We start from the raw sequence: 14,339 nt of genomic DNA, 5'->3' as shown, positions 1-14,339 counted from the left end.
GTTTTCTTTACCAGCAGCAGTTCTGCGAATTCGAGGTCTACCGGCATTGTTATTCACATGTGCAAAGCAACGTGACGTTCCACTGCTACAAATGTTTTTGGAGTTGGGTGTCGTCAGGCAGGAAAACGTTCAGCGTAGAGCGAGCAGCAGCAGCAGAATTGTTTCTTACTTCACTGTAAATCAAGATCATATCGGTCATTTCACTGTTTGTGTATGATTCCCCCATTCTGTAATAGTGCCAACTGTTATGTTATGCAATTCAGTAAAGTAAAAATAACACTAATCTCGGTTACAATACTCAACATCGTGAATCAACAAAACATCAACATAACTACAAGACATGACCAACTATGAATACATATCTTTGTAACCACAAAACAACACTGACTGTTAGTTCCGTTTTTAGCTACGAGTATTTGGTAGACTAGCTTTGAAATAATGCAATGTTGCCATATCTTGATAACAATGCAGTATCGGCTATATGTTTATATGACAAAATGTTTGTTTTGGTGTATAGAACACACTGCAATACTTTAGAGTACATAAGTATGACTCACACTGTATGTTATGTATAGTTTTAATAAAATGAAGAAACTCTGGTGTTTTACAAGAATGAAGATAATTTTATTAATTGATATATCACGTTTCAGTATTTGCATTTGGACGTAGTTACGCCGTTTTGTTTCTGGCAAGGGCACTCCAAGGAATCGGCTCTTCTTGCTCCAGTGTTTCAGGTAAGTTTTACTAAATATTTTACACTGAAGTAATTATGCTGGGTTGTAAGAACGCATTTATTGAAGTTTCTTTAAATAATATTATGAAGTTTTATAAGACTCTGTCTATAGTGACAGTTCGCTGAAGTGTAAAGTATTGGCAAAAAAACCGGACCGACGGAATAATCAGTCCACGAAATGAGCCACTGTGCATGCCACGCCCGCATTCACAAGATAGCGAGTAATCTATTGAAATTGTTGTAGTCTCACTGCTGACGTAGCCCATTTCGAAAGCCATTAGAAAATAAGCTGGTAAAATTCATGTTCTGGGAGTAATAAGTTAAGTAGTAAAATATCGCTGCAATCGAAAAGTATTGGGAATAAATTTGAATAAGGGACAAAAAAAAGTTTCCTTCCCAGTCAGGTTTCGAACCACGAAAGTCTTAATTACCAGTCACTCGTGCTGTGGAGTGAACAAGGCTCTGAAATCCGCTACAAGGGTCGGTCCACTACTGTACATTAACTACAGATTCGTGTGTATTCGTTGAGATGTTTCTGATTCGTCAATTTCAGCAATTCGTTATGATTAGATTCTGGATTATTGAGTTTTAACCTTTTTATTCCTTGGTATTAAATATATTTTCTGATTAACTGTTCTTCCCCTCCGATTTCTAATGACTGATAATCGAGGTCCTACCGCAGTACGACCTGAAGGATCACCTATACTCTTGGCCACAGGCGGGCAAAATGTGTGTTGCAACACAAAAGAAATTCTGTGATCGCCCTTGAAGTCAGGCTACCCACACAACCAACCGTAGATATCAGTAATTATTGTCATACAGGCTGCATCAAATACTCCTTACATTTTGCTCCCTGTGCTCTTGGCTCTGACTGGCCACTTCAAACGAGTGGACCTGGGACTATATATGCTATTTGGGATCAGCTATATAACTATCGGAGTCAAATAAGCCGTCCGAAAAACAAACATTTTTTTTCTATGATAATGCGTAAAGCATAAAGTTGCATTTTACCTACTGTTACCAGTTCCTGAAGTGAGACTTTAAAGCACTAGTGGGTAAAAAAGTAAGTAATCACTTTAGACAGTCATTCATTTCACGCATTGCCAAAGAAAACGTAATATTCAATGTACAAACTTCATTCAGTAAGAAATTAATGCATTAACTCTTTCATTATTTAAATATTACACATAACACAAATAAATATAATAAATTTAACATTCATATCTACATTTTAGCCCAAATTATTCTGAAGTTCTATGTAGTATTCATTATAACAGTATTTATCATTCGAGTGTTCCTAACCGCTTTGTTGATTATATGGCCAGTTTAGACGGCCATGAAATCGTGAACAAGATTAAAACAGGCTGCCGTTCCGTGGATACTTACTTAATGTTTCTGAGTTCAGATAACTATGACGTGATCTTATAACCTCTCCAACTTTAAATATTTATTTAATGTAAATTTGTGCTATCATAGAAAAAAACATCGTATGACACACATTCGTAAAGCCAACTTTTTGATCCTCGTTTCACAAACTTTACTCTTGTGCCAAAAAGAGAACATTTACGAACTTATCTCATAAACAACTATTTACTAGTGGAGTGGGACCCGAACTGAATTTTTATCACTATCAATTAAGTACAGAGTGTCTGACTTAAGCCGTTCATTTTTGCTTAGGCAGCCCAAATAACAGTCTAGACATGTGGGAAGCATTTAATGGTTTCGTAGGCGGAATCAGGATCGGGTATAACGTTCACTGCCATCATCAAGTGAATGTTACGAATTTTAGTTTTCGTATAATAATTTTGTGTTGAACACTTGCTAACAATCTGCTATGATAATTATTATTTCCTTTCTCCCTTCCAACCTTAATTTCAATCTTGGATAATGTTTTAGCGAGTAATTTGCTCATTTTATATTTCCTATAAAATTGCTTTCTTAATACGCAAGTTATATTCAATCATTCTAATTAATTTATTTGTTTTGTTTCATTCGGAATCAGTAACTCTTCTTTAAAGAACAGACAGCGCAGAATTTTATCTCAATTTAGTAACTTATTTCAATATATTTTGAATATATTACGGCAGTGCACTACCATGAGAATGTCAGAATCTGGATAGACCGAGATAGAAGTTAGATTCAGACTGTGACAGACTATATGGTCTAAAACATACGAAGTTGATAACAACCCGCATGGAGATATCGACGTAGTTTACTCACTGGAACTTCATATACAGTGCGTTCGTAGCGCGGCCGGACCATTCCTTGCGTCAGCGGTAGCTACAGTGCTACTCTGGCAGCAGGTGCGCAAATCGTAACCCAGTCCAATGCCGCCGCGGAACGCCCGAGCTACGAACGCACTGTATTTAATTCTTCTCTATATTTCCCTTTTGCTGTTACGAGCTTCAACTAGGCTATTCAAACCGTCAATGGTTACGGACGGTAGAATTCGAGCTTTTATAGCTATTGCTTGAGATAACTCATTTAGGGATTCGCTGACTTCAAAAATTCAACAATGAACTGAAAAATAACGAAACTCCTTTCTTGTCAATTACCATTAAACTCCTATTATATTTGTGACACGTCCATCTTTGTGACGCAGGCATGGGGATGTTGGCAGAGCGTTACCCCGACGACAAAGAGCGTGGCAATGCAATGGGTATAGCTCTGGGAGGCCTGGCGTTGGGAGTACTCATCGGACCACCATTTGGAGGTGTGATGTATGAATTTGTTGGAAAGTCTGCGCCCTTCCTTGTGTTATCGGCCCTTGCATTAGGAGATGGATGTAAGTAAAACTGAGTTAAATAATGAAGTTTGAAGCACAGACGTTCTATATAAGTGTATATTAATACAAACAAATATACAAACATTTTCAAACTACCTCCATGCATTTAATTTTTTTTAAGTATTTCTGGCAACCCAAGTTCCAGCCTTTGTTATGTTTTCTTCCATTCTTCCATTTTTCAATAGTTCTACTATGATATCACCATTTCAGTCTCCTATTAGGCGTCTTCTTCTTTTCCCATCTTTGGTGTTTAATCACTATCAAATTTATGGGTTGGGGAGACTGTTGTATCTTGAAACACTTTTCACGTTTCATTTTTTTTTTTTTTTTAATTTTGGGAAATGAAATTTTGCAAATGAAAAAATTCTTGAAATAATTATTGAAGATTCCTTTACAACTTCCTGTATATATGTTCGTGTTTTACAGATCTATTAAGGATGGAAAAAAATAAATGAAGGGATATATAATGTATTCAAAGGTACAGCATGTTCATGTACCTTGCAACATACCTCTTGTAAGTTGGAACACATGGAATACAGATGGTAATATAAGCTGTAATAACTGACAGTCGTATTTAAAATGTATTTCCCATCATAAACCAGAGCAGGCTTCTCTGATTGAGATTTTATTTCCTGGAGGAGCAATAACTGCTTCATCAGCTTTCTTCAAGGCATCCGAGTTAATTAGGGGCTTCTTAACTCCAGACTTACTTTGTGACATGATCTTGAAATAAAAGAAAAACAAAAATCGATAGTATCGTATACCTTGGAACATGTTCCATAGTACAAAATGCATTGTGTTCGAAGATACAAGAGAGTGCTCTTTTAAACAAATATGGCTCTCAAAACTAGAGATTCGAGTAAGTCGTGGAAATTAAAATATGTTATTACTCACCAGATGATAAGGAACACACTGCACTTGATTGATAGTTACAAATGCAATATTATTTTGTGTTAGAAAACATATATCAACGAACGAAATGTTTACTTTTGGTACTAAAAAAATTGTTTCGTCCACAGAACTCACACTTTTCAATAAATCAAACCGAAATTACGACCAGAGCTACTTAGCGCCTTGGTAGCAGAAAAAATTAAAAAAAAATGTTCAAAGGTACACTATGCTAAAGGTACAACAGTCTCCCCTACTAACCTATTTTCATTATATATAGAAGAACATGTTTTTGTTAGACTGTATTTTTGTGCAAATTGGAATTGATCATGGACTCTAAGCTTCATGTTCCTATGACATGTCTCAATTACACAAACAACATGCCGCATTAGCTTTCTGTGGTTTCATTGCACAGGGAAATTTAAATGAATCGTGTGATGTGTAAATTCAAAGTGGCCGCGAAAAAGTTCTATTCTTTTAAGGTATTCATCGACTGTTAGGACAAAAATTCACATTTTTCTCTTAATGTCTTTCAAACTTTAGTGACATGATTCTTGGGTGTAAATTAAGCAATTTATGTAATTCCAACTTTAAAATCGAATATGAGGGCCCAAGAATTTTTTTTAATTAATAAAACTTTAGCCCGACCTATCGCCATTAAAAATTGACCTAGGGTAAACCTTCCTTCGCGAAAATGATCCCCTACATATGGAGAATGTTACATACTAAAATTATTTATCTTGAACCATTCAAAAGATATGCCACATTAATATATAAGCACTTCATAAAAAAAAATATATATATATATATATATTTGTATCTATATGGCATAAAATAATTATAATCAATTGAAAATAATAATTTTTGTTTACAACATAGTCACATGTTTAAGCTTCAACTTGATACTTCAGTTTTTGTCCTTCGGAAGGATAGTAAATGTCGGAAAATGTGAAATAGGAGAAAACAGACACTGAAAATGGCGTAAGGTATAGAAAGTATAATGCGCTTATATTATAAATGCCCAAATAATTATGAAATTATTGAGATAGTGGGTACAAGTTATATATTTTTTAAAACTAGAAGAAATCAGCTTCCAGATGAGGCATAAACATTATTTACCTAATTTTGAAGAAATCTGAAATAGGAGAAAACAGACGCTGAAGATGGAGTAAGGTATAGAAAGTATGTATAGTGCGCTTAGGCCTGTATTATAAATGCCCAAATAATTATTAAATTATTGAGACAATGAGTACAAGTTATATATTTTTAAAACCGGAAGAAATGAGCTACTAGATGAGGCAAAAACATTCTTTATCTCATTTTGAAGAAATCTGACATTTCTAGAGTCTATGAATACCTTAAAGAGCCATCTGATGGATTGTCGTTCACATTGCATTTGAATACGTTTGGTTACGTTCAATACGACAACATGACATACCAAGAGAGGTTGAGGTGTTTCGAGTAGTCACACTGCTGAGGAAAATAGAAACATTCGAGCAGTAGCTGCAGAGCTTAATGTGGTCCTTCCTTCATCACTAGAGCCTGGAGACGTTTTAATGGGATAAATATGTACACTAGGAGGCCAGGTCAAGAGCAAAATCACAAAACGTCTGCAAGGCAAGACCGATATCTATATTCCGTTTCTGAAATCTGTAGAGTATAGGAAACGAAACGAGTCCTTTGCACAAGTGGTGAGTGGAGGGGGGGGGGGCCAATGACCGCTCTGCGGGAAAAGCATTGCTTGAAGATAAGCGTCTAAAATGTCACACTACCTATAACTTTCCGCCGCGCGCAGTTTACCCCTTAGTGGCCGCGAGCCGATGCAGCCCTCAACACATTCCCACACTGATAGATTCCATCCATTTGTTTCTCATCAGCACCACCCAAATACGTCGACTTTACAGATTCCAGAAACGGAGTTTAATCTTATTGTGCTCTCCGGAGTAGAAGCGTTACTGCATGTTCTCCAGGCAGCAACTGGCATCAAAATTAATGATGAAAAAGTGAGAAATAGACATTTTCATCGCTGTTGTGCGAGGATCTGTAATACTACTTCGTCACCATTTGTATTTCGTCATTATTCTGGCAATAACGCCTATGTGACATATTTATCGATTTTCAGATTTTTGCTATATTAAATAACTTAAATAGTGATACAGCAAATAATAAAATCTCCTACATGTAATTCTATTTCTTTCTTTCGAAAATGTAAGAATTCACAATCTCCTATGCACTACTGCCATAGAAGAATAAATATGTTTTCTCTTCCTACTGAAAAAAAAAATCATATTTTGCACATAGAAGTTACTGCAGGAACAACGACGATTTAAGTCAGCCTTAAAAATTGACTTTCAATATAATTTAATAATTTAAAATCTTACTTCTTTTCTGAATGCTTCTTGTTTTATTTGTATGTTAAAATCTATTTAACAAATCGTATTTGTATTGCTGTGTTCTCTCCTAGGTGACAGCCCGTAAATACAGGGGGCTGTTATTGTTTAAGCAATATATACAGAGTGTTAAAAAATCCAATATTTTAGGAGGTGATAGTATGCATCAAAACAATAAAAAAGTCTAATAAACATGGGTCCTACAACACATACTTTCTGAGATCTGAACACTTGTTCATAGGAGGTGCTCAATGTGACGTCCATTTATGGCAATGCATTTCTCTGTCCTACAATACAGCAGGCTACCAGTTAATCATACCATAGTTAACACCTCTGACATGGAAAACTGATACGTCGCGAGGAATATTGAAAACAAAGGTTTGGTTGCGGATATGAGCGGAGTTCAGCAGAGATGGTGTTGTGAATTTTCGTAATCAGCATGCGTGGGCTGATGAAAATTTTCATGCAGTCGAAGAAATAAGGCCTCAACACCGATTCTCAATCAACGTATGGGCAGGCGTTCTTGGCGATAGATTAAGGGCCATACGTGCTACCACAGACATTAACTGGAGCTCGTTATCAGGACTTATTAACGTATTGCCTACCTTGCTGGAGTATGTGCCATGTCAGCAAAGACTACAGATGTGGTTCATGCATGATAGCACACCAGCACATTTTTTCCGCAATGAGCGTAAACACCTGACGCTGACATTCTAGGACCGCTGGATTGATTGGAGAGGCCCCACACCTTGGCCTGCACGTTCCCCAAATCCAAATCCTCTAGACTTTTGGTTATCAAGAACAAACAGGTCCATTTCAAAGAGTGCGTGATTCCTTACGCCGAAGGGCAGAGGAATGCACTGCCATGAATGGACGTCACATTGAGTACCTCCTATGAACAAGTGTACAGATCTCGGACCCATGTTTATTAGACATTATTTTCTTGTTTTAATGCATACTAGCACCTCCTAAAATACTGGATACTTTTTTAACACCCTGCAGTCACTGAGTGATCTGCAATAGTTCGACAGTGTCTGGTAAATAATATACCAAATGTTTCCCCCCCCCCCCCATAAATACACTTCAAACAGGTGAATGCGACTCATTCACATTCTGTTTATGGCATGATTCCTCAGACTTATGTCTAACAACGTTAAAGATATCCTGATTTTTGTTTATAAAATCTAGCAAACCTTCTGTATACGTTCTTCCTAATACACTAGAGTTTGTAATTCGTGTGTTGAGATTTGACTTCTGTAAGACATTTACTGTCGCAGTGTTACAGTTACTAATGCTGCAGCCAGGAGTCGTGCGACAAGAGTCAGATCCACCGTCTCTCAAAGCTCTTGTCATGGACCCGTACATCATAGTGGCCGCAGGTACAGTTACCAATACATAGCTATAGAACTAACGGTAAACACTTTTGTTTCAGACGTTAACTTTGTCGCTATAAATATGTAGACTATTTTCTATTTTACTTGGTTATTTAACGACTCTGTATCAACTACGGGGTTATTTAGCGTCGATGGGATTTGTGATAGCGAGATGATATTTGGCGAGGTGAGGCCGAGGATTCGCCATACATTACCTGACATTTGCCTTATGGTTGGAAAAACCTCGGAAAAACCCAACCAGGTAATCAGCCAAAGCGGGATTCGAACCCGCGCCCAAACGACACTCCGGATCAGGAGGCAAGCGCCTTACCCGACTTAGCTACGCCTGTGGCTCTGTAGACTATATTATTTAATTCAATTCAATTTATTAGGCCATTAGACATACAAGTAATACGCTTCGTCACATACGATACATTTTAAAAACACAAATAGGAATAAAATTAATTAAAACAGTAAAAATTAATTCAAACAATTCACACAAGATACATTAATAGTAACTAAATTTATTTATTAAAAACAATAGAGTTCGTCATTTGGAAACAAAAAATTTATTGAAACTATAAAAATTAATTCAAATAAATCACACTTAATGTATTAATAGCAACAAAATGTAAATAAATATACTTATTAAAAACAATGTCATGCGAATTTAAGTTCAAAAACCTACCAACAGAGTAAAAAGGATTTTTTTGAAAACCAATTATAAAATTTAGTTTTAAAGGTTTTCTTGGTAACTTATGCAAGTGATTCATATAAAACTCATGATTTTCTTTATTCATTCATTTTAACAGAAATACATCGAAATGTTTCATTTACCTTTCAAATTACGCGGGAGTTCTTTTAGTTTCATTCATGTCATGCGGGAGTTTTAGATGTTCATCATGAGATGGTGCTGCGAAGCTAATTTCGCTACAGTGGCTGTAATTTTCGCCAGAGTCCGTGGATATACCAGAGTAACGCAATCACCGAGTCGGCTGCCATTGTTATTCTTTTTCAACACGTTAGGGATAGGAATATTTAAAATAAAACTCAGATATTTTTAATTTTTAAGGGCAAAAGGTTCTAAAGGATCTTCTTACATTTTAGAACATTATTGTCAGTCAACATACTAATGTATAAAAAGTTTTATTTAATAATTATTACAGCATAAATATACATTTAAGTGTTCAATACACTCCTTCATAAACATCACAGTTATAGGTATTACAGCAGCATGAACTTAATAAATTACAAGTAACAAATGAAAATAACAATGTTGCAAATAAAATAACAATAAATCTAAACATTTCCAACTGCATTCCTCGTGCAAACTCTCCGACTTCCGCATATAAGGGGACACTATACTGAAATTTCTCGAAGTTTATTAGTTTTAAGAGTTCAAAACAGTGAAATAAATAACTACCATACTTACGAAGCTAGATTTACCAAATTTTGATCACTGGTATATTTGCTTAACAGTGACAAGTGTACAAAATTGCATCCGCCTATGATACGTGGTTTGCACTTTATTACTTATTATATTAAAATATTGAACCGCTTTATATAAAAAGTCGCTTGCACTACAATTGACATTATTCTTAAGTGATTTTCACTTATATGGCTCCTTACATACATGGAATCAAAGCTTACTATAAGGTTTTGCTGTAAAATTAACAAGTAAATTACTAGAATTTTTTTATTATGAAAAATAAAAAAATTAAGTCATAAAAATTCCTAGTAATTTACCCATTCGTTGTACAGAAAATTCCAATAGTAATGTTTGTTCCAATGTATATAAAGAATCATATAAGTGAATATCAATGAAAAATAATGTAAATTGTGACGCAAGGGACTTTTTGCATTAAGCAATACACTATATAATTAAGTTATTAATAAAATGCAAACCACGTATCATAGAGAGAGACGAAATTTTGTACATGTGTTATTATCAACCAGATATACTAGTGATAAACATTTTGTGAGTTTAGCTTTAAAAATATGGAAGTTAGTAATTTCAATATAATGTCCCCAAGGATACACTGATGTGAGATTTTGTCATTTTTGGTAAAAAAAAAAAATCCTTTCTTTGAGTCGTATTCATAGACATTTTTAGCGCGGGCTTCCGGTGGATGATCAGCGTTTTTCGTATTCATAAACCAGTGTTAGCGATAGGATATGATTTGAATTCTATACAAGTAACCAGTGGATAGCCGGGGCTGGCTTAGCACGCTTGTAGCGCGTGCTGCGAAATGTCTATGAATAGCACCCTGAGTTTTTATCTTTAAAAATTCATTTATGATCTAAAGATGCCTTCTGCCAATTTTCATGACATACGACCGGTCTATCAGCTGTTTAGGGACACATTTTTAAAAGGCTGCGGGCTCTGACTGTTAATTTAAATTCTCCGTCCACGACCTCTACTCTGAATTCTGCGACCATTTTGGAAATTACGCTATATTTCATACATTATGTATCATATTAGATTTCCGATTGAGCCAGTGTAGCTTCTCGACTTTTCGAAATATTTCTTCATAGAATCCAACAGGTGTTAGACCTACTTCAAAGGCTGCAATTTTTGAAAACCTAAATTTACACAATTTAAAATTACAGATTAAAAGTACACAATTTTATTGATCTAGGTACCTAGAATAGTTTGGAAAATTGAAATTTCACATCAGTCTAACCTTAATAGGGTTTCTAGTTTCTACGGTCTTTGTATTTTCCAATCGAGCGAAACAATACAATCTTGTCTTAAGAATTAATTCAGAACTTTCACAAATGTATTATGTCATTCTTGCAAATAGCAAATAGGATTAAATTCAGAAATGCTTGATTTGATAGGGAGAAGATGGTAAACATTTGACACTGGTCCTAATTTGTACGTGATTTTCATTTGTTTTATGTAGAAATATCATTGCTGAAACAACTTAAATTCTAGATTGGTTTTATAAAAATATTTTGGGGCCCAAATTTGGAAAAAATAATATAAAAATACAGTCATTCATTAATCTCACAATGTATGCTCGCTTAGGTAGCGGATCGTTCCTTTTTATATTTATAGTCACTTCTTTCCTTTTTCCTTATTTCTTTCACCTTGTCACAGAAAACAAATGTGCGCTTTTTTCAGTTCTCTGTGAACAGTTCTGAACACAGCAGCACTGCATTTTTTCGCATTTAAATTACATTCTTTCCCTATACAACTGTATACTGCATAGCGCGCTGGACTAACAATGGCGGATTTGTCGGCATTTGCCGGCTCAAACGATTGCGGTACTCTGGGGACTCTGATTTTCGCAACGAGGGAGTTCCAGTTGCAACTTGCAGCTACTTACTGCCGACTCCCGTCGCGTATGTGAGCGTGGAAAGATAATATGTATGCACTGTATAAGCCACGCTCGTAGAGTCGGGGCTGATAACGGTAAGTTAACCCTGTCATTGCACAAAAAACATGGAAAACTAAATTGTTTCGGAATGCACTAAAGATAAAATGAGAAAGTATCACCTTGACGATAAAATTTGAGAAATTGTCACATATTTCGGTTTAAATCGTCCTCCTATCCAAGCATTGATAACGATGCCGGTAAGAAGTTGTTCAAATTGTAAGCACAATTATATTTGGCCCTCTTTCTGAGTATTGAAGCGTTAATGGTTTAATAAAAAAGTGTGTATTTTGTGAAATGGAAAGTGTGCCTGTGCTAGCGTCTCTAAAATGTCTAGATTGGGATACAATTCACAAGTTTGAATCGGGGTTTTAAAAATAAAAAAGGAAAATTAAGAAGGATTTTTATAGAATCAGAAAAGGTATTTTGAAATATTCTTAGTAATTTTCTCTCTATCTCACATTTAAATTAAGTTGATCCTCGTGACCATGTTATGCACAATGCCTCCCAAATACGTACAAGCAGCGGCCCTGAGTTCTAGCATCCATGTTATTAATTTAAAGAACCTCAGCTCCCTCTGTAATTCAAAACATCTGGTGGTTATTTTCAATTTGATAATCACTGAAAAGGAATTAGACCTGCCGTTCTTTTTCACCCTATATTTCAAGTCTAACAAATTGGCCGAACGTGTTTTTGAGGAAATTGTAAAATGTCCTCCTCTTTTGTCTCATTCATGAGCAGCTCATTACTTAATGTCTATTAGTAACCGAGGACAAAATAATCAACAGTCGTCAAGAATGTTAAATGGTTTTTTAACGTATGAAATGTAATTGACTTGTTGCAGGTGCCATCACATTTGCTAACATGGGTATCGCGATGTTGGAACCTTCACTTCCCATCTGGATGATGGATACAATGAATGCTGATCGCTGGGAACAAGGTGTCACCTTCTTGCCAGCTAGTGTGTCCTACCTCATTGGCACAAACCTATTTGGACCACTTGGGCATCGCATGGGACGGTATTATACTTCAGAAACTACATTTAATGTGCTTTTTCTTGTTTCATGGAAAAATTTATATTTACACATCCAGTGAATTACAGTAAGCATTCAGTTTTTTTTAACAATTTCTAAACAAAGTTGAGACACAGATCTTGATGTTGAACGTTTTGTTGTTCACTTACATATTCAGGGTGTTCCAAAAGTGTTAGAAGAAACTTTAAAAAGAATAAAAAATGTTATCTGAACATGTTCGGAAATTCTTTGCTTTTTAATACTTTGATGGAAGTAACTTGTAAATGATTCTTGGTTCCAGATGGTTCAACTAACTTATCGTTTAATTATAAATGTTTTTAGCTCCCGTATATGGTTTAACAATAATTTAACTTTCAATTTCAATGCAACTTGTGAATTCTTCTTAGCTCGAGCATGTGAATTCACAGTAACTTATTGTTTAATTTTAAATGTTTCTTACCTCCCGTACATAGTTTTACAATAATAAAACATTGAATTTCAATGTTCAATTATTGCTAAACCATGTACGGAAGCTAAAAACGATTTAAAATTAAACGATAAGTTACTGTGAACCATCTACTCGAGCTAAGAAACATTCACAAGCTGCATTCATGAATTACACAACTAAGACATTAAGACAATCAGTGCACGCAATTTTCATTAATTTATTCATAGTTTTCTGCCCAAGGTTAAGTATTTCACTGCAAGCCTAGCATCTCCAATCTTCTCTATTTCCCTTTATCCAAAATGTATCTCTATCTCAGAACTTATATTTCTAACTATTTATATCTACCTTTATATTTATCTCTATCATAATATCTATTTCTCTATCTCTACCTCTATATCTACAACTCTATCTTTATCTACCTCTATACTAATCTAATTCTATATCTCTATAATAATATCTATATCTCAAACTCTGTTTCTCTATATCTACCTTTATATTCATCTATCTCTATCTTGATATCTATATCTCTAACTATTCTCTATCTCCCCTCTATATTTATAACTCTATATTTATCTATCTCTATACCTACCTAATGGCGGCCGGGTAGCTCAGTTGGTAGAACAGCTGGCTACGGACTGGAAGGTCCGGGGTTCGATCCCAGGTGGTGACAGGATTTTTTCTCGTTACCAAATTTTCAGAACGGCCCCGAGGTTCACTCAGCCTCCTATAAAATTGAGTACCGGGTCTTTCCCGGGGGTAAAAGGCGGTCAGAGCGTGGTGCCGACCACACCACCTCATTCTAGTGCCGAGGTCATGGAAAGCATGGGGCTCTACCTCCATGCCTTTACCTTTTTATACCTATGAATATCTCCATATCTATATATTTCTAACTCTAACTCTCTATTATATTATTATCTATCTTTATAACTGTCGTCCCTCCCTCCCTCTCTCTATTTCTTTAAGTGCATCTCCGTTTCTGACTCTCTAGCTCTCTCTCTCTTCTCTCCTCTTTCTGTCTGCCTCTCTATTTCTTTAAGTGTATCTGCGTTTCTGTCTCTCTAACTTTCTCTCCTCTCTATGTCTCCTCTCTTTTTTAGACTCACGCTAGAAATTACTTGGTAGAATTTTGTAACAGCTTGCAGAAATGAACATTTGAGAATTATAATTTCACAGTGTCAAGAATATTTTTACACATTTTCTTTTCCCCTTCTTTACTATGGGACAAGAGTTAAATAAAACTGGATGATAGACTACCGTAGTGTGCGATTAATTGATTGCTGTAATTCAAATCCTCTTAAAGCCTTGACGTAATGTGTCTATTCTCAATAC

At 35.5% G+C, this 14,339-nt stretch overlaps 1 protein-coding gene across 1 annotated transcript in view; it reads left to right on the top strand.

Annotated features, from left to right (window-relative positions):
- The window catches only part of Vmat (Vesicular monoamine transporter), a 293,705-nt gene that overhangs the window by 257,896 nt on the left and 21,470 nt on the right, over positions 1 to 14,339 (top strand). The window contains exons 6-9 of the mRNA XM_069841804.1: positions 651 to 734; positions 3,336 to 3,518; positions 8,074 to 8,175; positions 12,394 to 12,568. Coding sequence (XP_069697905.1) covers positions 651 to 734; positions 3,336 to 3,518; positions 8,074 to 8,175; positions 12,394 to 12,568 — 544 coding nt within the window. The remainder of the gene's footprint in view (positions 1 to 650; positions 735 to 3,335; positions 3,519 to 8,073; positions 8,176 to 12,393; positions 12,569 to 14,339) is intronic.

The sequence above is a fragment of the Periplaneta americana genome, chromosome 12, assembly GCF_040183065.1.
Source record: "Periplaneta americana isolate PAMFEO1 chromosome 12, P.americana_PAMFEO1_priV1, whole genome shotgun sequence".
In the NCBI taxonomy this organism is placed as follows: Eukaryota; Metazoa; Arthropoda; class Insecta; order Blattodea; family Blattidae; genus Periplaneta; species Periplaneta americana.
The sequence above is the reverse complement of the archived record's forward strand: the minus strand, read 5'-3'. Positions and strand labels throughout refer to the sequence as shown.